Genomic DNA, 27675 nt, shown 5'->3' on the forward strand with positions numbered 1-27675 from the left:
ACAGGAAGAAGGTGTTTTTGTTCTGAAATTAAAGCGCATATGCTTAAAAAGTAACACTAACTTTTCAAACAAAAATATAAAACAATCTTTGTTTTGTACATAAAAGAGTTTTGAAACAATAAAAAATGGCGTATTCTTTAGCTTGTTTATTTTGTACAGGCGAATAGCTAGCCAAGTTTCATAGTGCAATATGCAATGGCTACAGTGGTTCTCAATAAAAACACTGTATTTTTACAATATAGACTGTAAAATGATGAGATGTCTATATTTTGTGACATATTCTTGGTTTTGAATGAAGACATATATAAATACAGAGTATTTATGTATATATCTGTATTTATATATGTGTATATATGGTATCTTAGGCTGAGTAGTAACTTGGCAGTGCTAGAAAACTGCAGTTCACTGATTGGCCACCTGAGGGCTCTGAAAATGAATCCCTTGTTAAAATACCTAATTACATCCAAAAAAAATGGCTGAGGTAGTGGCAAGATTTTAGCTAATGGACATTACAGCTTTAACTGACAGCTGATCGCTGCTAGGCCTCACGTCTGCTAATTTAGAGTTAGTGAACTGGACCTCTCAACCACTTATTGTAAGAGAAATTCTCATGTTTTATTAGTTAAAGAGCAAATACCAGTGTATGTGTGTGTTGCTCTGTTGCATACATACAGTTTATTAATACATTTTGCCAAGCCAAACCAAGCCTTGCTAGCATTAGTTGAAAACTGACCACTTAACTTTCTTATTCAAATATGGCCAAGTCTGCCTCCACAAAAGCAACATGGTGGCAACCAAAAGTTCAATTTAAGGCTTTAGAAAGTGAAATGAGAAACGAGTGGTGACATCATGTTGGTGACATCCATCTTTTATGTACAGTTTATGGTTGGGACTCTTAAACCCGTAAATTGAAAGCCTTTGTAGCTTACTGTAGGTCAACATTTACACATTTTGCTGCTATTTTGTTTCTTTTTTTTGCTAGTTTCTCAAACGCATTATGCATATGCTGTATAATATATAATTGCTTAGGTTGTTCACCTTATGATCTTTTGGTAACTGATTTCAGACATTTACTGGAATTTAATGGTGATTGTCATGAAATCAATATCCTTTGTATCCTTATTTTCCTAATATATTGTTTTATGTACTTTAATAATGAAGGCTTGTAGAGCGAGGCCACTTTTGACTCACAAACTAAGTGCTCAGCCAGACTAAAAAACAGGACGTTTTAGTGCACAAGCATATTAATAGATAAGACACAGAAAAGAGGAACCTTCCATATAAGCCATGTTTGAAACTGTGTGTGACGTCTCAAGTACAGAAATAACACCATATAAGACACATGTTGAGCTAAAAATGTTAGAGCTCTTGCAACTGGCGTTTGAGCTGTGCAGGGGTCTCTCTCTTCCAGAAGATGATTGAAAATGTTCATTAGCTAACAATAGAAAATCTACAGCTCAAAGTAATATTGCCATATTTTGTTTTGTTGGGTTGTCATAGACAGTCTCCATTAATGAAACACACATTAATGACATCAGTTAAGGACAAATCATGTTGATATTACTGTGGTATTGTAATAGCAGTGTTTGTATATGTTTATCTGATTGCAGTTTACATTTTAACCCTTTAAGACCTACCATAGAACCAAGTCCGCCAGAGCTTATATTATATTTCTACATGCTGTGGAGCCATTTTTGGGAGCATTTCAAGTTGCTATACATCAATACAACCATTATAGCCCAGATTTTAATAATATGTCTGCATTAAGTGCATAGTAATTACATAAATTGCAAAAAAGTGCAATAAACTACAAAAAAATTGAAAATTGTTTTTGTTTTTTTTAACATACATTTCTAGTTAGAGAAATTTAAGAGGCTTATCCCTCAAAACTGTAAATACAAAAAAGTTGCATAAAATAGTTTCCCACCACAGGAAATTTATTTTGAGTGTCTTCATAGTTTTATTTTTGAAATACACCAATTTTTATATACTGCAGGAAAAAAATATATATTATACTGCAAATTTGCAAAAAAGCAGCATATGCATCAAAATAAACTATTTCCAGCAGTGCAATATGAGTCCTAAGCATCCCAGAAACGACACAGAAAGTCATAAAGTCAAAGATAACTTTTAAAAACACCAGTATAGGCTCATGAGGCCCTGATGGTTAAAAAAAACTACATTTCCGCAAAAATGACATCACTTCCGGTTTCGGGCAGGTAATGGCGGACATGCAAATGTTCGCGCTGATGTCTATTCCAACTAGGAAGTGTTACAAACAGCTGATTGGATCGGCAAAGCGTGTTTCTGGAATATTATGTTTTTGTTGCTGCAAGTGCTTTTTATGCAGTTTTTGCAAAGCTATATGTGGAAGGAAACTGTGACCGAGGACAAGCTGATGGCATAAGATGTAAGTACAACTCCTCCGGTTTCATATGCAAAAGAAATTATTGTGCTAGCTTACGTGGTTGCAGAGCTACCGGGATTTAAAAATAGTTACGCAAAACAGAGCGTGCCTGTTCCCACCGGTTTTAAAGGGTTAAAATATAATTACACACTTTGCCTTTTTCATTTGACAAACAGCAGTAGAGAGTGAGCCTTTCTACTCAGCTTTCCCATTACGCTATTAGAGCAGCAGGCCTCTGTAATGAAGGTGGCATGTCATGTTATCTGGACACTAACCACCAGTTTCACCACCAGGCACAGCTCTTCATTTCTGTGCCAGTGCTTCACCTTTTCCGGCGTACCTTCTGTTTCTGTCTGCATCATTGCAGTTTGTTTAGTTACTCAGAGGAATTGCGTAAGTCTCTGGACAGGTTTGTGTGCCGCTCACAACTGGACCAGTTCCTTGTGGTCAGCTTCTGCTTTTGCTACCATGACGTACTCTTTCAGTCACATTGCTGTAGTCAGTGGGTTTTGTTATTTTAGCTTCTGGTCTTTTCGTGTTTCTATAAGAAACACTGACTGTATTATTTATTGACATGCACCTTTAGTGTTTTTACAGTTTTTCACAGTTGCAGTTCTGAAATCTGTGAACACAAAACCCAGTTTTTTAATCTGAGTGTCGTGAGCACAGAGTTTCTTTATGTTGGGTTGTCCTGTTTACCAAGGACATGATCTTTCACAGCTGCTTGTATTTTATCTGAAATGCTGGTCTGTTGGTCTTCCTCTTCTTGCCTTCTGCCGCCTTTCCATCTTCCTCATCCACCAACTTCCCCCCACACATTTCCTCTTGCGCATCTCGTCTTGTTACTATCTGTTTGTGGTATCGGTCTTCAACTCACCATGGTGCCTGTGCGCTCTGACGTGGCGTACACTGGTCTGATCACGTCATTAGCAAGTGTGAAAAATGGTTCATTGTTATGTGTAAGCACTGAAATCTGCCACCTGTGCTTACCCAAATACATCACAGTGAGAACTGAATGAATGTGAGTGTATCTAAAGTATTGCAAAAAGGGCAAAATAATATCTGCAAATTAAGTCCTAAAAGAATGTACGTTCAGTACGTTTAGCATGTTGGTTCTCATGGCAAAGAGTGGAATTTGGTGTTTTAGCAATTTAGGGAAACTCTAACACAAACTAGGAGAAAGCTTAGTAAATAAAATACAAGCTATTTAGTGAATTCTTTAAAAAACAACAACAACAACAACACACACATACTATGCATATTTTCCTTTATATATGAAGCACTGAATTTATTACCTTGTGTGGTGGGGCGTGGTCTGCGGTGCTGCGCAGACGCACCTGCACGGCAGACGCACCTGCACGGCATCCGCAATCACGCCCGCCGTGTTAAAACACGGGGACTCAGTGGTTGGTGTGCGGTTGTGGTGGTGTGATGCAAATGTTAAATAAAGATGGCTGAAAACATGGATCTGTGGTCCCGTCGTGCCTTAATTCCACCACACCTACGAAGCACATTCTCTAGGTCATAGGTGTCAAACTCTGGCCCGCGGGACAAATTTGGCCCGCAGCCTAATTACATTTGGCCCGCGAAGCCATACCAAATTACTATTAGAGCTGGCCTACTGGTATTATACAGCTAATATATATATTGTTTAGTATTAAGCTTTGCTTGTTCCATATTCAGTTTTTCAGCAAAACTTATTTGAGTCCATAAGAAAAGATTCATTCTTATATCTAGAGGAAGATTTTTTTTCCAATAAATATTAATGTTAGCCCGTGACTTTGTTCCAGTTTTGAATTTTGGCCCACTGTGTATTTGAGTTTGACACCCCTGCTCTAGGTTTTCAGGTTTTCCTATGAAGCCTTACTTGGCCTGGTTTGACTGGATGCTAATGACAGCGAATGTTAATCTGAGCAGACACAGTTCGTATAATGTTACTGCATTAGATTGGGTTTTTTATGTAATTTGGTTGTGCTGTGTTTACATAACATTTCTGCATGTCACATATGAAGTAAAGCTTACATGTCAATGTCTAAAGTTTGCTAACACTAGCTAGCAGTAGGCTCTATAAGCTACCACTATGGTGGAAAACTTATGAGTAATGAAATGATCAAAAGTTGGATTCAATGTTTTGCTTGAAAGAGGAAGAAGAGTTACTTTCTTTTAAAAAATGTCTGTATTGGATCTTAATCGGTAAGGTGTCTTTTCAGGTTTTACAGTGACGTGACAGCTAACCATGTGATATTAACTTGTCTGGCATTATGAACATATGATGCTGACGGGTCACGTGAAAAAGGCACAAGAAAATAATTCCCTGACTGGTTGCAAACGGTTTATGATGGGGCTGTCAACGTTAATGCATTAATGTGCATTAATCCATCGTCATGATTAACGCAGTTAACATTTTTATTCAAATGAACCCATCTGGAGCGCAGACTGACTCAAAATCCCTGAAATGTCACTGTCAACGCATTTCGGGCAGTTTGTACAAACTTTGTCCATTCTGTGCTCCAGATGGGTTAATTGCATTAACAATGTTAATCGTGACAACGGATTCACGAGCGTTGACAGCCCTAGTTTATGACAGTCGTGAGGTGAAATTGGTCGGGAGACAGTTTCTAGCTACAACACCGCAAACCAGAATGGAGACACAGCTGTGTCACAGCTTCACAAGTTTGGCAAGTTAGTCAGTTAGCAAACGTTTGCAGACATGTCTGTGCCTTCCTTGCAAACTATAGGCAACCACAGCGGTCTGCTAGTGACCAAAGTGGTTTAAAAAAATAAGTTTTTTGGTGCAGCACTCGCTTTGTGACCAGTTTTACCTAGAAATTGGTCGGGAGACAGTTTCTAGCTACAACACCGCAAACCAGAATGGAGACCAACTTTGAAGGAGAATGTTCTTTGTTTCCCGTTTGTGTCACAGCTTCACAAGTTTGGCAAGTTAGTCAGTTAGCAAACGTTTGCAGACATGTCTGTGTCTTCCTTGCAAACTATAGGCGACCACAGCGGTCTGCTAGTGACCAAAGTGATTTAAAAAAAAAACGTTTTTTGGTACAGCACTCGCTTTGTGACCAGTTTCACCTAGCAACAGCAAGCAACCTCCAAGAACCCTCAACCACTCAGGGAATAGACATTTTTAACACCGAAAACAATAGTTAAATAAGATTGTGGTTACTTCTTCGATCGTGGCTCAAGAGTTGGGAGTTCGCCTTGTAATCAGAAGGTTGCCGGTTCGAGCCCGGCTCGGACAGTCTCGGTCGTTGTGTCCTTGGGCAAGACACTTCACCTACCGCCTACTGGTGTTGGCCAGAGGGGCCAGAGGGGCCGATGGCGCGATATGGCAGCCTTGCTTCTGTCAGTGCGCCCCAGGGCAGCTGTGGCTACAACTGTAGCTTGCCTCCACCAGTGTGTGAATGTGTGTGTGAATGGTGGATGACTGGGTGTGTAAAGCGCTTTGGGGTCCCTAGGCGGGACTAGTAAAAGTGCTATACAAATACAGGCCATTTACCATTCTTCGTCTTTTCTAATTAGCTGTTCATGACTATAAACACAGTTTAACTCAACCATGTCTAGTCTTAAACATGTTCATTCTTTTAATACAGTACACCCACTAATAGCAAGCACAAGCACCCTGTTCGTGTATTTTAGCGAAGGTCTTGGAATAAAATGTGCTTAAAGCTAACAGAGAAGCTAACATCACACAGTTAAAATCCATAATTTCCTTAACGACCAGCAAGCGGTAGAAGTGTTTCAAACTAGGCATTAGTTGTGTTGCTGTTTTCTAAAATCTGATATGGATCCCAAGGATATGCTCCAAGAAACTACATGTTTTTTTTAAATCTGTTGGCTTATTTGAAGCTATTTCGTAGTCTGCCTTGTAAGCTCATTTTAGAAACTCACTGATTTAGCGTCAGCGACATATGTGGGTTTTGACAAGCACGCTCATTATGTAATTACCCATCAAAGTGACAACACTGTTTATGTGACCACATTCACCATCAAAGCTGCCCACCCGTCTTTAAAAAATTAAAATTTACTTTTATTGTTCTGGTGTCATTGGTGTCACTCTTTTGCGGATTTTCCTTATTTCTTTTCCTATTGACGCTTTTTTGTCTTCATTTTCTGAAGGTGGGTTGCATCATTTGAAAACAAAACAAAATCTCCTTGGGATTTCTTTGTTCCACCCAGACAACTTGTCCTTAGTTTTTACTAGTTTGGGGGATTTGAAAGTGCATTAAAGTAAAACTCTTATAAACACACAATTAAACTGTTGCTTAAGACCTCACAAATTGTTGCATGTAGACACAAGTGTCTTGTGCCTTGCCTTTCCAGAACCTCTTTTATCTCTCTTTGAAGCACATTACAAAGAAATAGGAGTGTGGGCTAACCCATCAGTGCCATAGCAACAAACTGAACCATTTCGACACTATGTATGACTATGTTGGCTGGTTTTTTTTTAACTAAAATTGACCATAAATTGAGGTAACCCTGTCGATGTATATAAAGGGACTTCTTGACTAATGGATATGCAACTGTTTAGTCCACTGAATCATCTAAAGCGTTCTATATATTACCATTTGCGGAAAACTTGGTGCCCCAGTGTAAACACAGAAACAGACTTTGTTTATGGTACATACCATTTCAGTATGGAAAATGGTTGCGTTTAGATGTGCTATTTGAAGAACAGAAAAACAGAAGACGAAACCCCCGAGGAAACATCAACCTCCTGTTTTCCTTATCTGGTTTGTGTTTTATCATGACGGAAGTGCAATGTTCCCATCGCTTCCTCCGTGATGGTGCTAGTGAGAGGGATGGTGATGAGTGAGCGGATGCTCTGCACTGACTCGTTTGGTGCCTGAGACAAGAAACCTCGTAGCCGCACAATAACGTTGGCGATTGATGTGACTCTCTTAGGATGCCCAGTTTCCCATTGGAAGCACACCTCATTAATCTTTGTATCAACATAAATTACAATAATAATACCACTCAACAAGAAACAGAGTATGAGAGCCTTAGTTTCCTACAAATGGCCCTCAATGGTAATTATCACTGGAGGAAAAGTATTTTACACTGTCACACCTCATTGTTACCTAATAATCTCACGGTGAAATTGAAAAATTGCTTTGAATTATATGATATAAACATGTTGTGTGTCAATAGGCTCCCATTGCATCATTTCCCTCTTAGTCTGCGTCTGCAGTCTACTGTTTAATAACTGGGAAAGAGGTGATGTAGTTTCAAAGCCGCCCCCGGCAATGTTTCCATACGTGGACCCCTCATTATCCAGCTTGTGTACAAGTGTGAGATTCCTGTGGGATTTTAAAGCAGCCGCTGCCAGTTTCAGCAGCGTCCTTTGTAATTAGCTGCCCGCTAACAAGTGGCGTCTCTCCTGCAGATTAAAGTCGAAAACCAACAGGACTTCCAGGACATCACCAGCGTGGTGGCTCTGGCAGGGACCTACGCCACCACCGAGCCGTACATCCAGTCCAAGTACGATATCAGGATCCAGAAGATCGGCAGCAACTACAAAGCTTACATGTAAGGTGTTTTTTATTGGCTTGCTGCAACCAACGTCTGGTGGCTGTTGGTGGCATTGCAGGTGAATTTGATGGCAAACATTTTAAGCGTTTTAGCAGGTTAATGGTAGCAAGGCATGTGGAGCCAGTGGGAAATGAAGGCCTCTCATAAAGCATCATCTGGAAAATAAACAGTTTCACCAATAATGGCAAATTATATGTTAAAGTAGCACTTTTCTTGGATTCCAGGCAGTTTTCAGCATTAATGCCTTGATTTTCATGGCCTCATGCCGCAGCTCCACCCATCTGGAAGCCATAGACATTCCTGTCAGCCAAGGATATTACAACAAAGAATTTGTGCTCAACCTTTTAGCTTTCAAGACTGTATCTGAACAATTGCTCAACCGAAATCGGAGAGGGGGGGCAAAGTAGCCAAGCCTTATCTCATCGTATTTTTTCCCCTGCCCCCACCATTAAACTGTGTTTTTGATTGGCTTTCACACAAACATTATCTAGGTGTGGATTAAAATGGTCATCCTTGATGAACTGATGACAGCTTCCCCCTTGAGGGGGAAAAGCAAACGTTGGGAGCGATTAACTGTTGCTGGAGCATTTTAGGTTGGTTTTTGCAGAAATATGAATTCATTTCCTGATGCCCCCCCCCCCTCCCCCTTCAGGAGAACATCCATTTCTGGTAACTGGAAGGCCAACACAGGTTCTGCCATGTTGGAACAGATCGCAATGACTGACAGGTGAGCTGGTTCAGAGATTCTCTTGGAAAAATGCAGATCTGTTAAGTACACTGAATCATTCAGACATCTGTGTTCAATTGAATACACCGGCACTGCTTTTAAGCATGAATCTGATTATCTCATTGTCCAAAAGTCTTGGAAGCCTTTCCTGACATTTATAGCTGTTAAGTCCATTCTTCCTTTAATGATATCTGTAGTGATTATTGGGGGTTTAAACAGTCAGCTGTTTGCGTCCCTGTGCTTCAGATATCGTATGTGGATAGACTCCTGCGCTGAGATGTTTGGGGGCCTCGACATCTGTGCTGTGAAGGCCGTGCATGGAAAAGACGGGAACGACTATATTATCGAGGTCAGTGTGTTTTCATCTACAGCTCCAGGGAGAGTTTCAGGAAACGGGCTGAAACTTGCTCTTTCATTGCATTAGAGTGTATTTTAGATAAATAAGATCTGTCATAATGTTTCATGAGAATATTGCAGGACCTTTGCAAACATAACGGTTAACCAGCAGTTAGATCGCTTCTCAGCAGCATCACAGGGCTAAAGCAGTTTGTGTAAGCGTTACCTTGGATTCATTCTCTTTCCCTGCTGATAATACTTTTCATATCATGGGTGAAAGTCAACCGGGAAGGGTGTAACCAGACTTGCTGGCACATGATCTTCACAGCCTTGAAAGAACGATTAGTCTGCAGACCAAACACAGGCAGCTGAATGAAAACAACATCAGGAGTCAGCGGTTGACTCACTTCATCTTCTAATCCCGTCTGTTTGTTTGAGTCTGCTGGTAAAGTTTGGCAGTGGAAGTTTAGCTTGCAGTTTGTAGACAAATAAAAGTGTCATGGCGTGACTTGACGCGACCAGTTTGGTTGGAGGTTTGGGCTTTCGATGTGATGAGCGTGGCAGTAACGGTGCCTGGGACGGGGTTTCCACTGGGGTCACTAGAGGTTCACTGGTCTGTATCTGTTTATACAGCATATGACATATGTTACACATAAGCATGATTTAAAGGTGCAGTCTGCGGGGTTTTTAGGTCATTTAAGAGGGGCCAAAAAAAGAAGGTGGAACTCATAAATATACATTGATTAGTGTCTAATTGTCTGAATGCAGGTGCCTCGTGTGTCTGAAAATTTCAGAACATATCTTTACTTGTTCAGATTCATGAGACTCACCTTGATCATCTGGGTTTTTGAAGTGCACTCAAGCACTTTATCCTATTTAAGATTTATACTATTTAACATTCACATGCCAATAGATGCATCAGAGAGCAACCTGGGGGTCGTATCATGCCTGCACTCTGCAGACAGTATCATGCCTGCAGACTGGAACAGCCAGGGATGGAAAATACAATCTGACATGGCAACGGTTAGCATAGCAACAAATCTATGTTGCCATCATTGTCTATTAGATTAGTTGGATTGATAGATTTTTTTCAATAATGACATGAGAATTATAATTCATTTATTTAGAATATGTGTTATGAGGCTTTATGGGTCAACTCACTTTATTTATTACTATTAAATAAAGAAAATCATTTAATAATTACGCACACACACCATCTCCAGCAGCCTCACAGGTCTCACAGCCCCAACAGAAGGAATAACTTGCACTTATATGTTACTATGATGAGCTTCCCTGGAACTCACACTTTCTGTGTCTTACTTTTGTTCCACTCCAATAATTTGTTGTAATGCTTATTGATTCTAATCAAAGTTGTCAGTTTATTTATTTCGTTTTTATATATTTGATTTATATATCTGTTTATATAAAATCCTAAATACTTTACCCAGAAATGCACATTTTCCTTTAACAATTATTCCCAGGGGCGACGCAAGAGACAAATAGTTGTGTGCAATCAGTTTTGTTTTTAGAGCAGCTTCCTATGCCTTCAAGTCTGCGGAAATGAGCCAGTCTGGACATCTGAAATGCCCAAACTTAGGATCAGAACATGACATCACTCTGGTGACTATCTGTGTGCTGGGAGAGAGCGGTTGTGAGAAAGCAAAAAAGACATCAAACTATCCCAGGAAGTATCTATCAGCTCCCCGGGGGCGTGTAGTCTCAGTACTAGGCTGCTACGACAGAGAAACCCATGACACAGTCAAGTAGCAATGTTTCCTGACAAGCATTACTTCCTCCTCCTTTACTCCAACCCTAGATGGAATTTAATTAAGTGCGACGTTGAAGAGCTGTCGGCCCGTCAGAAACTGTTTTCTTACTTTCTGTTTTTTTGCGTCAGAACAAAGACAGCAGCCGTAACACGTCACCCTAATGCACAGCAATGAGCTACTCAGAAGCACTTCATTAACACATTACTGCAGCTGGTATCAACATGAGGCAAACTCCAGCTTGTGTCACTTCACTGGAAAATGTATAGATAATAGGGATGCAGTATTGTTATGTAACATGACACCACAGCGTTTGACAAAATGACACGACAAAGTATTTTTTATACACAGCTGATCTGACAGGATGTGTCAGCCACATGACATGAAGTAGAACGGCTGTGCTGGTGTAGTCAGTGTCAGTCAGTCCATCTCTTTGGGTAAGACTGTGAAGATTGTTGCAGACCAATCAAAACACGTCCCATAGCAACGGCACTCCCTAGTGGCAGGAGCCTCACCACACCACAAAAGTGTGGCTTGAGTAACACAACAACAACCAAACACTCAATGAATGCCAGATCCCAGCGCAGCTGTGCATCCATGAGGCTTCCCATCCCACAACCCACAGGGCCCAGAAGACCCGCCGTCAGATTTTGGTTGCGCGTCCCCAAAGGACACTTGCTGAAGTCCCAGCACATGGGGAGCCTACACAATAGCAGGCACATAATACTATAAAGAAACTTTATTTAATTTAGCCCGTGTAAATTCAACAGACTTTACATAAAAGGTAGGTCTATGATGCCTTAACCCTTTAAAACCGGTCAGAGCAGCACGCTCCGTTTTGCGCAACTACTTTTAAATCCCGGTAGCTCTGCAACCACGTAAGCTAGCACAATAATTTTTTTTGCATATGAAACCGGAGGAGTTGTACTTACATCTTATGCCATCAGCTTGTCCTCGGTCACAGTTTCCTTCCACATATAGTTTTGCAAAAACTGCATAAAAAACACTTGCAGCAACAAAAACATCATATTCCAGAAACACGCTTTGCCGATCTGATCAGCTGTTCATAACACTTCCTACGTTGGATTAGACGTCAGCGCGAACTATTGCATGTCCGCCATGACCTGCCCGAAACCGGAAGTGACGTCATTTCGCGGAAATGTAGTTTGTTTTTTTTTTACCATCAGGGCCTCATGAGCCTATACTGGTGTTTTTAAAAGTTATGTTTGACTTTATGACTTTCTGTGTCGTTTCTGGGATGCTTAGGACTCATATTGCACTGCTGGAAATAGTTTATTTTGATGCATATGCTGCTTTTTTGCAAATGTGCACTATAATATTTATTTTCGTTTTTCTGCAGTATACAAAAATTGGTGTATTTCAAAAATAAAACTATGAAGACACTCAAAATAAATTTCCTGTGGTGGGAAACTATTTTGTGCAACTTTTTTGTATTTACAGTTTTGAGGGATAAGCCTCTTAAATTTCTCTAACTAGAAATATATGTTAAAAAACAAAAACGATTTTTAAATTTTTTTGTAGTTTATTGCACTTTTTTGCAATTTATGTAATTACTATGCACTTAATGCAGACATATTATTAAAATTTGGGCTGTAATGGTTGTATTGATGTATAGCAACTTGAAATGCTCCCAAAAATGGCTCCACAGCATGTAAAAATATAATATAAGCTCTGGTGGACTTGGTTCTATGGTAGGTCTTAAAGGGTTAAGGCAAGAAAAACAACAAAACTTTCTAAGTCTTTGAGATTATCAGTACAAAAAACTTTTTTAAATTACAATGTCAAATGTAATATTTTTCTACTGGTCCACAGAAAAAAATAAACGTTTTTGTATTTTTAAATATGAATATACTTCATACATTTATTATATTATACTTGTATGTTACATTTGTATTTGAATTAGATATTAATATAAATCTGCAAAATAATGTTAGCAAAACTTAAGGGCTAATGTTATGCCTAATAATGATTAGAACATTATTGGCCTAATCGTAAGAAAATATCATTATATTACAGATTCAGCCATCGGGAGTGACTTGATCTGTTGACAGAGATATTTCAGATATTGTACCAACAGCACACATGTTGCTATCTTGAAGCTAAAGTTGTTTTCCCAGAAATGGATGACCCTCTGGCCAGCCCTGAACTTCAACTGCACCATCATTTTCAACGAGCACATTTCACTTTTGCTCTGTAAACATTTACCATGCAGCCCGGTATCGTCCAGAAAACACAAACCTTTGCTGCTTAGTAAAAGTACAGGACAACACCTCTGTGTTCCAGTGGTGAAAGAACTACAGCAGATCCAGTCTTCTGTTAGATGACTCTGTATCCTAATAAATCAGCAGGGTGGATCCCGCTTTAGCTTGCCACCGCACGCCGTTTGAAGTGGGGCCTGGCGGTCTTTTACCAGGCCTGCATTCAGTCCCCTGTGGTAATGACTCAACTGGCCAAAACACCGTGCCACACCCGACCTCGCTGCCAAATCCTAGCCAAGAAGCTGGGTACACACAAAAAAGAGGGTTTAAAGGGTTCTTTAGTTTGGGAAGTGGTTCTGTGCAGAACAGAGAGATCCCAAACAGCTGTGAAAAACAAAGAAAATGAGTGGAAAAGACGAATAGTTTGGGTGTCCTCAGTTTGTTATAGGCGTTCTTAGAGGCTCTTTTAAATAAAGCTTTTGATTTGCTTTCAATTTTTTGTCATCAAATGTGGATTTTTTTAATTAATTTAGATTGTGCCACAAAAGAAACAGCCCTATAATGATATGCAAAAAAGCTTTAAATTAATAAGAAATAAAATAGATGAATTTAAACCTACAACTGCCTTTGGGTGTCCTCTTCCTTGCTGGGTGTAGCTTCAGTCCGAGTTTCTGTAGAGCAGTGCACTCTTGGTTTCTTGTATTATGCAAAGAAATCATTCAGTCACTCCAACTTTATTAACTGACTCTCAGAACATCACATATAGTAAGCGCCAAAATCTCCACCCCAGCACTTCCCTTCAACTTGGGTGTGAGTGGAGCCACCTGGTGGTCCGCCACAATCTTACACTTTGGTCCGTAGTTTGCTGTACTAAGACGGCTTTTGTAGTTTTGCCTCTGTATACCACTACAGTGGATCTTAAATCGGATAGTTAATATGGAATTGAAATGCTGTATTTCAAGGGGTTTTACAAAATTATTAGATGAAGTTTTCAGGATTTATATTTTTATGCAAATCCCCCATTTTCAGAATCTTAACAAATAATTGGACAATTGACTGAAAAGCTGTTTCAGGGCGAGGTCAGGCCTGTTCCCTTGTTTTGGAGTAACCAAATCAAAAATCTACCCTTCTAAATTATTTACATTGGGAGAAGCAGCTTCACCATAGCACTCAAGCCAAGAACACACGCAAGTGATGATGTGCAAACCACTGGTTACACTCATAGACAGTATAAAACATGAACTTAGCCATAGTTAAGATAAGATAAGAGATAAGATAAAACTTTATTGATCCCACAACGGGGAAATTTTTGCGTCACCTCAGCTCAGGTACAGATATATGAAGGAAATACAAAAATACAAATAAGTACAATCAATGAAAAAAAGTAAGATAATACACTATATACAATGGTAGCATACACAGTATGTGATTATGGATATAGTTGGAAATATGGAAGACATAAACTATATAGCTTGGAAGGTCATGGAAGGTCCATTATGCATGAAGTGGTGACCGTGGATGTTCACAGTGTCCAGTGACTTAGTTTCTGGTCCTGGTCCTGTTTTGGAGCATCAAGTTGAACATTTCCCCGTTGCCATCTTTGCAACATAGAAAACACTGTGGATCAGACGGTGAAACTGGCATTATTGTTATTGAAAACTCCTTCGCTGGCGATGTGTTGATTCTGTACCATAACTAATCCTCAGTTTTTGGAACCAAAATTTACAAAAAAGACTTCAGTATGGCCCAAAACAAGTGAACGAGCCAGCAGGACAGTGTTTACGGAGCCATTTCTTCTTTTTGCAGCCACAGTGATCACCTTATGATAACCTTAAACAGATTGCAGGTCTTAGACGCCAAGTTTTGTTGCTCTGGAAACTACCTCCATGTTCTATACCAGGGGTCCCCAACTCCAGGCCTCGAGGGCCGGTGTCCTGCAGTTTTTAGATGTGTCCATGATCCAACACAGCTGATTCAAATGGCTAAATGACCTCCTCAACATGTCCTGAAGTTCTCCAGAGGCCTGGTAATGAACTAACCCTTTGATTCAGGTGTGTAGACCCAGGGTGAGATCTAAAACCTGCAGGACACCGGCCCTCGAGGCCTGGAGTTGGACACCCCTGTTCTATACTGTCTATGGCTACACTCAAGATCAAGAAGGCCAGATTAAAAAACTTGTACTGTTCTGAAAAGATTAACTTGTAAAAGAATAATAGGGGAAAAAAGCGACCACATCGTCAGTCAAACATGGTGGAGGCGGTGTTATGGTATGGACAGCTGTTTAAAAAAAGCCTAAACAACAACTGTAGCCTGTGTGAAAACAACAAGTGGCTGCTCTGCATCGTATCCCAATCACCCCGAACCGGTCGGAGCAGCTGGTTGCGCCTCCATGAGCCTGGATCTGCAGGTTTCCTCCTGTTAAGTGTAAATGTTTCCCTCCCACTGTCATGAGTGCTTGCTTAAAAGAGGTCGTTTGATTTTTGTTTGTTTCTCTACATTGTTGTAGGCTCTTTACCTTGCAATATAAAACACCTTAAGGCGACTGTTGTGAATTGAAGTGAGTTAAGTCTTTGCTTGCATCAGTATCTTGTGCCATAATAAGTCGCATTCATTTGAATCTAAGCAAACACCAAGTGTGTGCTAAGAGGCCAGTTTGTCTGAAATTGGACTAAAGAACATTTTTGGGAGTTAAATGATACGACTAATAAAAACAACTTCAGCCACAGAGAGCTCCAGTACAGTCTAATCTCTGCCTGGCATATGCTGTGCACCAGAGGATAAGCACACACACACACGCACATGCATGCCTGCTGATGTGTTTACAGCCTGCAGCTGGGGTGCGGTGCAGCAGCTTCTTCCACCATGATGGGCATCTACATCCTAGCCAGCAGCAGCAACACTCCTTTGCTCCTGTTTGTTTTGGTTTTTAGGGAGGAGGACAGCAGGTCTCTGAGCCTCATGAGGCCTGTGGTTCTGCAGCACACATGGACCTGCATGTGAGCTCAAGTGCTGGGAAAAAACATTTTTCCTTGTTTGTTTTTTTTTTCTTTTTTGATTATTTTCATTATTTGTGTGGCAATGGGTTTGGTCTATGCCCTTCAAAGTCATGCCCCAGCAACATAATATTTACAGATGGAGCCACTTTTATTGCAGATCACTGGAAATTCTAACTTTGGCTTCTTGTGTGTGTTCAGATAAACCTATTTAGTTTATCCAGAGCTTAACTAGAGAAGCCTGTGAGCAGTCAAAATAAAACTGTTGTAAAGCTTATATGAACACACATATAGAGAATAAACTAAAGCATCTTTTTTTGCTTCTGTTTATGTGATTTATTGCCAGAGCACTGAAGACCTCATGAGAAGACAGAAACTCGCAGTTTTCGTCACACACTTCTTTATATCCTCCAAACTGTGGTTGCCACAGGGCTGTAAAGCTTGTTTCTGACCCCAACAAACATGTGATCTACACTAAATGACTCATCACGTGTGTCCACACACAGTGTTATCACGAATATCACTTGAGGGTCAGAGTAGAGGAATTCTGAATAAGAGGTAACATCCTGCCATCTAGTGGGGGAATTGTAACACTTCAGCTGAGGTCTGTTTGTTTTCTGTCTCTGCAGGTGATGGACAGTTCAATGCCTCTGATTGGCGAGCATGTGGAGGAGGATAAACAGCTGATCACAGAGCTGGTCATCAACAAGATGGCCCAGGTGCTGCTGGGAGTTTCCATGCCTCAGCCTTCAACTGTTAAGGTACAAAAAGCTTTTAAACAAGCCACTACTGCTACTGTAGCTCACTTTTTTGATAGTACCAGAGAGTAATAAAAACTGCTACTAATTACAAAACTTTGTTACCACTTCTACCAATAATGCTAATAAAATTTTTCTACTATGGATACTTATTATCAGGTCTGTTAATTAATAATTTTGTCTCTGATGATCACTATAACGCTCACAGTTTTACCAACTGCAGTGACTACTGTTGGAGTAGCACTGTAATAAAAGCAGTGCTTGTATGGCCATATTTTCACCTGTATTCACACTGATCATTTTTTTCAGAAATAAAAAACTTAAAATGCACTTTTCCAAATTATTATGCACACAGAGTTTCAAAGATTTTATAGGTTGTAGAGAATTGAAAATGGTCAATGGTCATTCAGTTTTTATCATTTAAGGCGACTGGCGAGAGTAAAATCTTTTCTTTCGAGGCAGCACCTTGAAACAGTGATCCATGCTTTTGTTTCTTCCCGACTGGACGACTGTAACTCACTTTATGTGGGGGTCAGTCAGTCGTTGCTCTCACGTCTGCAGCTGGTTCAAAATGCGGCTGCACGACTCCTAACAGGAACTCGAAAAAGAGAGCATATAACCCCCGTGCTAGCCTCTCTGCACTGGCTGCCTGTGTCTTTTAGAGTTCATTTTAAAATTCTTATGTTTGTTTTTAAATGCCTTCACAGTCTTGCCCCGCCTTACCTCTCTGAGCTTCTTCATCCCCACATACCCTGTCGGTCTCTCAGGTCAGCTGACCAGCTGCTCCTGGAGGTACCGAGATCCAGGAGGAAGCTCAGAGGGGGCGGGGCCTTCTCTATCGTGGCTCCAAAATTATGGAATAAATTGCCCGTGCACTTTAGAGAGGCCCCTTCACTGTCCACTTTTAAATCACGTCTTAAAACCCACTTTTATTCCTTGGCTTTTAACCTCAGCGAGACTTAGTTTCTCTTTTAATTGAAGTAGTTATTTAATTAATGATTTCATTCTTCTTTTATTTGGTTTTTACTTATATCTCATGTAATTTTATTTTACAGTTCCAATGTACAGCACTTTGTGTCAGCTGTGGTTGTTTTAAAGTGCTTTATAAATAAAGTTGATGATGATGATGATTTGTTGAATTTGCAGCATTAGTAGATCAATTTCACTGAAATCAAAAGCTATTTCAATCAAAAACATCTTAACGGGTCAAGTTACATATGAACATAGGAGCCCTTATTTGATAGCAGTTTTACAATTCTTGCATCCATGGAACTTGTAAGTTTTTGGAAAGTTTCTACTTGAATGTCTTTGCAGGATATCAGAATAGCCTCGCAGAGCTGCTGTTTGGATGTGAACTGCCTCCCACCCTCATAGTTTTTTGCTTGAGGATGCTCCAAAGGTTCTCAGTAGGATTGAGGTCAGGGAAGAATGGGGACCAGACCATGAGTTCCTCTGCTTTTATGCCGATAGCAGCCAAGGATGCAGAGGTGTTCCTTGTAGCATGAGATGGTGCATTGTCTTGCATGAAGATGGTTTTGTTGCAGAAGGCACAGTTCTTCTCTTTCTACCATGGAAAAAAGTGGACAGTCAGAAACTCCACATACTTTGCAGGGGTCATTTTCACACCTTCAGGGACCCTAAAGGGGCCGACCAGCTCTCTCCCCGTGATTCCGGCTCAAAACATGACTCCACCAACTCCTCGCTGACGACGCAGCTTTATTGGGACATGGTGGCCGTCCACCACTGCATCCATCTGGACCATCCAGGGTTGCACTGCACTCATCAGTGAACAAGACTGTTTGAAAATTAGCCTTCATGTAGTTCTGGGCCCACTGCAGCCATTTCTGCTTGTGAGCATTGGTTAGGGGTGGCCGAATAGAAGGTTTATGCATAACTGCAAGTCTCTGGAGGATCCTATACCTTGATGTTCGCAGGTCTCCAGAGGCACCAGCAGCTTGAAATATGTGTTTGCTGCTTTGTGATGCCTTTTAGCAGCTGCTCTCTTAATCTGATGTATTTGTCTGACAGAAACCTTCATCATTGTGCCTTTATCTGCACGAACCCATGTGTGCTCTGACTCAGCCACAAATCTCTTAACATTATGGTGATCACGCTTAAATTTTCGTGAGGTTTTCATTACGTGTCCAAGGCATTCAACTATTTCACGCTTTTCAGCGGCAGAGAGATCCGTTTTCCTTCCTATATTGCTTAAAAATGGTGGTCTGCTTAATAATGTGGAACATCCTTCATTAGTAGTTTTTCCTTTAATTGGGCTCCCCTGGCAAACTAATGATCACAAGTGTCCGAGATTGATTTCAGTCATCCAAAGAGTCCTGAGACACAATTCATCCATGGGTTTAATTGAAAAACAACTTATTTAATCTTTATGACACTTAAACACAATTTTCACAATAATTTGGAACGCGGTGTGCTTCTAGACTAGCATCTGAATTAATGCTATTTCAGCATCTATGGTCACTTCACTAGCGCCCTTGGTTTTTTTGTTTTGTTTTCAAACTGTCATCACAATTAATGACTTCCACATATAGTATAGATCAGCGGTCCCCAACCCCCGGGCCTCGGACCGGTACCGGTCCGTGAGTCGTTTGGTACCAGCCCACGAGAGTTGAGGCTCAGGTGTGAAATGTATAGTTTTCAGGGTTTTATCGGTTTTCAGCGTTATTTTGTTATCGTTTTTATCATTAACTCGGTTTTCCTGGGTCTTTTCACGTGTGTTATGAATAAATCTTCTTTTTTTCGGTACCGGTACTAGTTTTATTTTGTTGTATTTATCCACGACACCTTAAAGGCCGGTCCATGAAAATATTGTCGGGCATAAACCGGTCCGTGGCGCAAAAAAGGTTGGGGACCGCTGGTATAGATTACTTATTGTTGGTCATCAACAACCATATAGCTTGAAGCCGGATTGGACCATCTGAAAGGAAACAGCAGGAGGAAAGCTCTGTGATGGTTTGCTCTGTGATGGTTTGGGGTAGGATATGTTGGAGCTGATCATCTGTGGCATCATCCTGAGTTGATGTATTTGCAAAGACAATCAAAATGTCTCATCGTGGAAACTGTTCCCTTTCCATGTTTTCAAAAATGCCTTGTTGTCATGGTGTTAGCAGTAAAATTAAAGCATTTCTATGTAAATGATTCTATATCTGTGTCTTTTTGTGTCTTCTTCAGACCACGCAGCCCAGACGAGGTAAGTAAAGTGCTTCATTATGATCCATTCCACTGTCTTCTGTGGTGATACAGTACAGAGAAATAATAAGCCTGTGCATCACGTGTTCATGTATGGTAGGGGGACATCGTTCCGCTTCTGCCTCTCCATCTCAGTCGGCCCAGGGATCCCCTCAGAGAGCCCGGTCCGCCACTACGTCTCCCAGCCAGGCGTTCCAGCCCGGTCCCATCCCTGCCTCTTCTGGACCTGGAGCTGGGAAACAGTCACCGCAGCTGAAGTAAGTCCAAGCTGGGGTTCTGTTAATCTCACACATAACTTTGCTTACGATGATATTCCTCGTCGGGTAGCTAAACCGTCTTCGTCTTCGTCGCGCAGCAAATCGCAGTCACTGACAAACAGCTTCACGGAGACGTTACGAGGAAGCTTGACCGACGACGAGGCCAAAGCCGAGACCATCCGCTCCCTCCGACAGTCCTTCGCCAGCCTCTTCTCTGACTAAAAACATCCCTACCACCTTCCTCTTCCTGTCATCAGGTTTCAGAAAATAATAATAATTGCTTACTCTGTTTGTTATGGAGTCGCCTCTCTCCTTTCCATGTTTGTGAAGTTTAACACTGGTGCAATCCTCTGTCCTCAAATCAGTGATCAATCTATCACTAGAAAGGCCAGTGGATTTCAGAGGACCTACACCATGTTGACTGGAGATGGTAGATTTTAAGATGTCACCAAACCCCCGTTCACGTTTCTATTACTTTCAGGGAGCTTTGTTTTTTGCTAATTATTCCATATTCACGTTTAATCTACGAAACTCCTGCAACATTTCTAGTCACTCCAATGTTGTGTTGAAACTAGGGCTGCCACAAACGATTATTTTGATAGTCGACTAGTCACCGATTATTTTTGCGATTAGTCGACTAATCAGATCGTCGGAGCGCTTTTGAAAATATGTGGTGTCTTGATAAACTAAGCAGATATTTGAGGTTTACACAGCTACATTCTCGCCTGAAAATATGTTAAACTTTTATTTGGTGACCCAGAAAGAATAATAAGAGTATTATTAAAACCAACTAGCTGCCGCCATTGTTGGAAACTGAGCTGGGCTGCGCTATGAATTCTGGGATACAGCTTCTTCTTCTTCGGGGTTTAACGGCAGCTGGCATCCTTGTACATGCAGTGCTGCCATCTTCTGTTTCAGTCCGTTATTACACTCTTAAATCCTACTACTTATTCCTGCGTCTTTTGGGATCTTACAAAGCTTCAAATGACGCGTCGACTATTAAATCAGTCGTCGACGATTTGGATAGTCGACGTAATCGTGACTAGTCGACTAATCGTGGCAGCCCTAGTTGAAACCTAAAACCTGTCCATAGAAATTGAACTTCCTAGAAAGCAAAACCAGCCAATGGCCTTTTTAGTGGTAGGTGATCACAGTAGATATTCATATTCTCGCTCGTGCTGCTTGGTATATAATTGTTATTCTGCATTCTCTTTGTCCGACCGGTGAAACTATTTCTATGTTCATATTTCTACATTTATGTACATCCGTCATATCTTCAGTTTCTTTATTCGACACACAGCTTCCAAATTGTTTGCAGATGTCCATGGCAATATTCTGATCTGAACCAGTTCCACCCGAGTCATGAGAAGCGTACTGAATCCTCTCGCTTCACCAGCGGTCTCTTAAGCATCTTAGCCAGCAGCAGCATTTCTCAGACATCCGTGTGCTGTAGACACATATTGGCTTATGTAGTGACTCCTCTGCCTTGGCCTAACTTTACCAAAGTGCTTTTTAATAACAAAAAAAGAACAGTTTTTCTTAAAGAAACAACCCCCTTAACTTGTTTGAGAACACAATCACACAGCTAAGAAAAACCTTTGAGCTTGTGATTTTTTTTAACGAGGTGCAAATGCTGTACTGGCTTACAGCCATCGTCTTCCATCACAGCTCTGCTCTTCCCCAGCAAATTGTTCCTTTTCTTAATCTTTTATGTTTGTTAATAGCACCGTGGGGTATTTGTTGGTGTGGGGACTGATCTAGCGACTAGTACTGGTGAGTCTTTAGAAGCAAACAGCAAGGGTCTGATATTTTAATCATCGTCTCTTGTTCTCTGTCAGCTTGGATTGCAGCTCATTTATTGTAGTTCTTTTTAGGAATTTTGCTCTGTAGCAGATATAACCTACGCACACATATACCTGCAGGAATGGCAGCCATCCTCTTCTAACATCCGTCACTGTTTTGGATCTGCATGTAAATGAATGTGATGTGTGGAGCCAACCTGTTTTCTTCCACAGTTTATTTGATGGGAGTTGACGCTTACTTTGAATTTTCTGAAAGAAAAGTGCATTTTTGGGTAACTTATTATGAAATTAGACACCAAGAACTTTTGGTTTATCGTAGATGGAGTCTGTAGATTTTCAGCATATTTCGTAAGATGGAATGTGCATACGCAATGAAGCCTTCAAAGAAAAACTCTTAATTGATAACTGATGGCAAAGATCTCTTATGACTATTCATTAGTTTGATCTGACGGGTATGCAAAATATCTTTGATAGTTTACCAAAGTCTTAAATTTCCAAAATATTCTTTTAAAAAAAAAGTTCAAAAAATAATGAGTGAGCTACAGATTTTAGCTTCTTGTAGCGGCAAGCTCGAAGACACAAACTGACTACATGATTTTGCTTTCCATGCAAAGAACAATCAAAGTATGATACTCTATAGAAATTTGTGCTGTTATTGGAAAATTATCAAAATTATAATGGTAAATTATAGTTTTATCTTGTGACTTAGAATGAGCTTGTAATAGTTTCTCCCACTTTACATTTAATTCAGAATCTGGATCTTTAGTAGATAAATGATAATCCCAAAGCCAGTGTTAAATGATGAAAGTTCCAGAAAAGGAGAAAAAAGTTAACTAGCCATTTTTGCAATAATTACATTCATTGCAGGAAAAAAAATGCCACCACAGATTGCATATTTATCCTGCAAAACATAGAAACATTACAGTGGCAGTGACTAAAGAGAGCATGGCTTAGCAGATGTAAATAAAGTGAATTCATGCTTCGTTTAGTTTCCTTAGCTTCAGCTACTACTTATAAATTTAACTAACAGATTTCTTTCTTCCATTGTAGCAATGTTACTGTGGTGGCAATTTTTTTCTGCATTTTTCAAATGGCTGGTTCTTGAGTTCAACTAGAAAGCTAACTAGCTAGCTAGAATGCGGCTAGTCAGCTAACGGATTTTAGCAGTAGTGGTTTATTAGCTTGCTACACCAAAGGGGATGCTGTGGGTTTGTTAAAAATAAATTAGTAAATTAAACTTAAATATGCATTTCTGATGGAAACGGTTTGAGGCTAAACATACTAGTATACACAAAATAACAGAATAATGCTAACTAAAAATAAATTACATGAAAGTGCTAATTACTCCTAAATAACTTCAGGAAGACCATTTCAAATTTTAGTCTAGCTAAATTTTATTTAAATCATGGCCAAGAGAGTATGCTTTGTTGTTTCTATCTTCCAGAGGGGATGTTCCACTTTAATAAAGGCATTTGTAAGTTTTCAATGCTAGCTTGGTCAAATTGGTTGGGGTTTCAAATGTCTAAAATTCCACAAATCTATTTATTTATTTATAAAGAGCAGGCTTAATCTGCTCGTGTTAACCATCCCTGACAATTTAAATATTACTTTATTTTTTTAAATGCTCATTAGGCTTTAAAGTAACAACATCGTGGTTTTCCACTGTAGGCAGTAAGCTAATTCTCCTGTCAGTTGTCATGCTAGGGCTGATAAACACTAATGTAATAATTACGTAGCTTGTATTTTTCGTTTTGGAATAATGAAAATATTGACATTGCTTACTGTGATTCTTTTGTTTCAAGTTATTGCTGGCTGTATTAATTCTGACTTTTTGTCAAATTCTCATGTGTAATCTCAGATTTACTGCAGTGTCTTGTGTTAAACACATTTGCAAGCATCTCGTAGCTTTTGGTACTGTGTCAAAGTGGACCAAATCTGCATTTGATTGTGAGGCCCCTTAAAGGTTTACATTAAATTGTTCCATCTTACCTGTAAAGATTATTGCCACTTCGTATATAATACTGCAGTGTGATAAGCCATAACCAAACCGTGAGGATTTCCTATCCCTTATGTGCCACGCAATAAAGGCTGTGACGTCGCTGATAAATTGAAATGTTAACTTTAAACACTGTGTCTATAGCCTCTCTTGTCCTGGAGAGAAACTGCAGTTACTCTTTCTGGATATCAAGGTTATCTCGAGATATAATTATTTGCTCATTCTGTCAGGGTGAAAGATGAAAGAATTATGATGTCACTTTTCTCACATTTTGGGTTTAAAATACACTTTAGGATCTGGCATGTTCCATAAATCTGTTTTATTGGGTCAAACTATCCGGTTGTTAAGTCTGACGTCACTAGCCATGTCTGGGCCTAAACTCCGCTGCAGGTCCATATATCAAACGATCACTATGAGAGTTGAAAAACTGTCTAAAGTCTTTCATCTTTAATAAAATGATCAGCGTTCTGCTCTACCAGGTGTAACAATTGAGTTTAACATCCAGGCATCCGTGAAAATGGAATTTATGACATTTAACGGAGTTAGAAGTTAGCAGGAAGTTAGCTCGCTAGCTTCTATCTAAATACAATATAGCATGTCCTGACTGCGGGGTTTTGGAAACAAATTGAGACGTACAGCTCTGTTATCACTTCCAACATAAATGAAGACAGAAAACTAAACAGCAGTGACATTTGTAGGGTTACTGAAGTTTGGCTAGCTGGTATATAATGATGTGCTACGTGACCGTTAGCAACACAGCTATGTTAGCATAATATAAACAAGCTAACTTTTTTTCCACTCGATAAAAGTTAACGTAAGTGCTCTCGGTGGTCAGGAACAAATGTAATCGCATGGCAGGATGCTGTAAAAGGACCAAACTTCAGCCAGGAGAACAACTGAGACAATCCATCCACAATACGAGGTTAGTCATTCATATACTGCTGCATGGGCTGGGCTGTAGTTACATCCTAAGGTTTTAAAAACTGAGTTTAAATAAATGATTAGCGGTAATAAAAGCTGAGGGAGGTCGACAGTGATCACTGACTGTTTTAGGAGCTTTTTGACATTAAATAGAAGAAAATACAAAACATTAAACATGTTAACAACACAAAAGCTATATTAAATGCAGACTACTTTAGGCCCGGAAGTAGGATTTGTCACGTCATCACTTAATGACCGGATAAACAATGACCGGACATCAAATAATTTTAGTTTTGTCACTACTGTTGGTTTGCTTCCCTTTTGTCTGAGGGTCAGATGTGGTCTCAGCTGTTTTAGCTGGACCCGTACCTGATAGTTTCTGAGCTGATTTAATTGGAACTGAGCTGCAATGTTGATTGGTAACTACCTCAAGTTCAGCAGTGCTCTGCTGAAACTGACAATAGAGTGGTAGTACTGGACAAGATTTTGTGCACTGAGCATGGCTTCATGTTATAACTGATGTGCTCATAAAACAATAAACCTGCTGTGGTAAAACAACATCTAAGTGCAGAAGGAATGAGAGGAATATAATTTTGTTAAAGTCAAATATCGAGTCACACATTTTAAAATTCTTTGTCTCAAAATTTCCCCCTCAGTTTATACATTTCCCTCAGTTTTTCAAAAAAAAAAATCTTTCATAACATGTCAGTTAAAGAAAATATTTTGTAACGTGTTACTAGAATGCAATATAAATTGAAATGATTTGGGCTCTTGAAAGTATCTGTGTCAAAATCTTATTTGAATATTGTATCTTTATTATTTCAAGTGATGTTGTGCTTACTATACTGTACATGTTACAGATTTCATATTTATGACAGATATTTTGATGTCACTTTTCAGAATTTTACTTCCTTTATGATGAAACATAGACTGTATATCAAAGATGGACATGGCCACTGCGCTAGCACGTGTTGGTTTGTAGTTAACAATCCTAGAGCTTTCACATTTTGGTCATCAACATTTTGGTCTTTTGAGTGTATTTGGAGCTGATTAGTTAACACTTAGACTAGCTAGTTAGACTTGTTACCAAAGTGCATCCGTTATTCACTGTGATATTAATTTGGATGCCAGTTTTTGCTAACAACAGGCTTAAACCAAATGTGTAAACATAAAAAGGCTGTCCCCCTAAAAACCCCTAGTGCTGAAAAAGCAAGGATGAAATTAAAATTAGGAGGTTAGCTTACTGTCATTAACAACTTATCCATGGGCTAAAGCACTGCTAGCTTTAAATAGACTTAAAGCTAGCATTTAAGACCATAAATACATCAAAGTGTGAGAATTTTCCCATTTCTTTTACAATAGAATTTCTTTTTGAATCCAGAAGAGTTGCCCCCTGCTGTCATTTAGAGAAAATGCAGGTTTAAGGCACTTCCTCACCAGCTTCACTTTTCATGTCCATCTTTAACATACAGTTTGTGGGTTTAAAAGGGCACTCTCACAGGTATTTACGCCCCAGGTTTACTTCTGCTCGCTCTCTTTGTCTCTATAGATGTAAGCATTTCTAGTAATCCCAAAAGGTTGATTCTGTTCTGGATGTAGCGTTTTCAATGGGAGAAACAGGTTTCCCCAACCTTGTAAACAGGACATTTGCAGAATAACTGTCACTTGAAATGAAGACGTCACTCGGATGAGTGACGAAATGTTTCTCCCACTGAAAACACTACGTCCAGAACAGAATCAACCTTTTTTGGATTTACTTACCTGGACGATTGAGCATGCATCAAGACATTTATAAGAATAGTTCACATATCATTTGTCATCGTAAAGAGAGAGGTGTTTGAGTTAAGCAGGTTGATAGCTATCTCAGCCAATCGCAGTGCCAGATTCACCTGTTTCTCCCAAAACAAGTCGCTGATGTCACCAGTGCTATATCTGGGAACTTTTACAGTGTGTATGGAACGTATGCTCATTTCATAAAGATTTTTTTAATTTCCCCAACATTGTTTTAATTTAATATATAATTTGGAGCAAAGGCAATACTCTGCTACCGGGGTTGGCTCATCGTTATTTGCTCTGGGTGTGTTGAAGTGATGCATAGTGTAAGACTGAATTAATATGCAGCCACAGAGACTTACAATGAAATACAGCTATTACTGAAAGCAAACTCAACTCTACTTTAATGTGGCATATGTACATGAGAGAAATAATGCCGTTGCACGGGTTCATTTGCCAGTTTTTGAGTTCACTGTGTCCCTTCCTCTCTGCTGAATGGTGGGTGATATTGTAAGTGTATTAATGTTGTGTATATTGGTGTAAATGTGGCATGAAAACCAACCCCTCTTGTGTGCCTCAGGTGTATAAATTTAGGCGTTATGTGATCTCGATGTCTGGCTGCTTATTTGTGAGAAGTGTGATGTAATTTATTAGTATTTACATTATTTCTGTACTTTTGTTCTTTTGTCTGAACGAAAGATTTCTGTTAATAAAGTAAAAACTTTTATTATACCTGTTGCAGTGCATTCCAGTCTCTATCAGTCATCTGCTGAGCTCCACTTGATCAGATTTGAAGGTTTTTTTCTCCATTTATGGTCATTGAAACAGAACGCTTGGCTATTACTGTACTTTTAAAAGCCCTGTTTGAAAAACGCAACTTTCAGAATATGTAGTGATAATCCCAAAATCCTTTCATCTTGGATTATTACCCTTTTTTATTCCTCTTGGCTTGATACTCAGGGTGTTAAAAGC

At 39.8% G+C, this 27675-nt stretch overlaps 1 protein-coding gene across 2 annotated transcripts in view; it reads left to right on the plus strand.

The window, feature by feature from the left end:
• Window positions 1-27440, plus strand: part of syn3 (synapsin III) — a 153063-nt gene extending 125623 nt beyond the window's left edge. Inside the window, exons 8-15 of one of the 2 annotated variants that reach the window (XR_014870322.1) lie at window positions 7803-7945; window positions 8601-8675; window positions 8922-9024; window positions 16619-16750; window positions 19937-19955; window positions 20055-20211; window positions 20310-20770; window positions 21275-27440. Coding sequence is in view for 1 of the 2 variants with exons in the window: in XM_085138576.1 (XP_084994702.1) it covers window positions 7803-7945; window positions 8601-8675; window positions 8922-9024; window positions 16619-16750; window positions 19937-19955; window positions 20055-20211; window positions 20310-20433 (753 nt within the window). In the remaining variant the exon portion in view is untranslated. Of the gene's footprint in view, window positions 1-7802; window positions 7946-8600; window positions 8676-8921; window positions 9025-16618; window positions 16751-19936; window positions 19956-20054; window positions 20212-20309 lie in introns of both variants that reach the window. The other variant, XM_085138576.1, reaches the window with a different exon arrangement.
• The last annotated feature ends 235 nt before the right edge of the window (window positions 27441-27675 follow it).

The sequence above is a fragment of the Neolamprologus multifasciatus genome, chromosome 17, assembly GCF_963576455.1.
Source record: "Neolamprologus multifasciatus chromosome 17, fNeoMul1.2, whole genome shotgun sequence".
Taxonomy (NCBI): Eukaryota; Metazoa; Chordata; class Actinopteri; order Cichliformes; family Cichlidae; genus Neolamprologus; species Neolamprologus multifasciatus.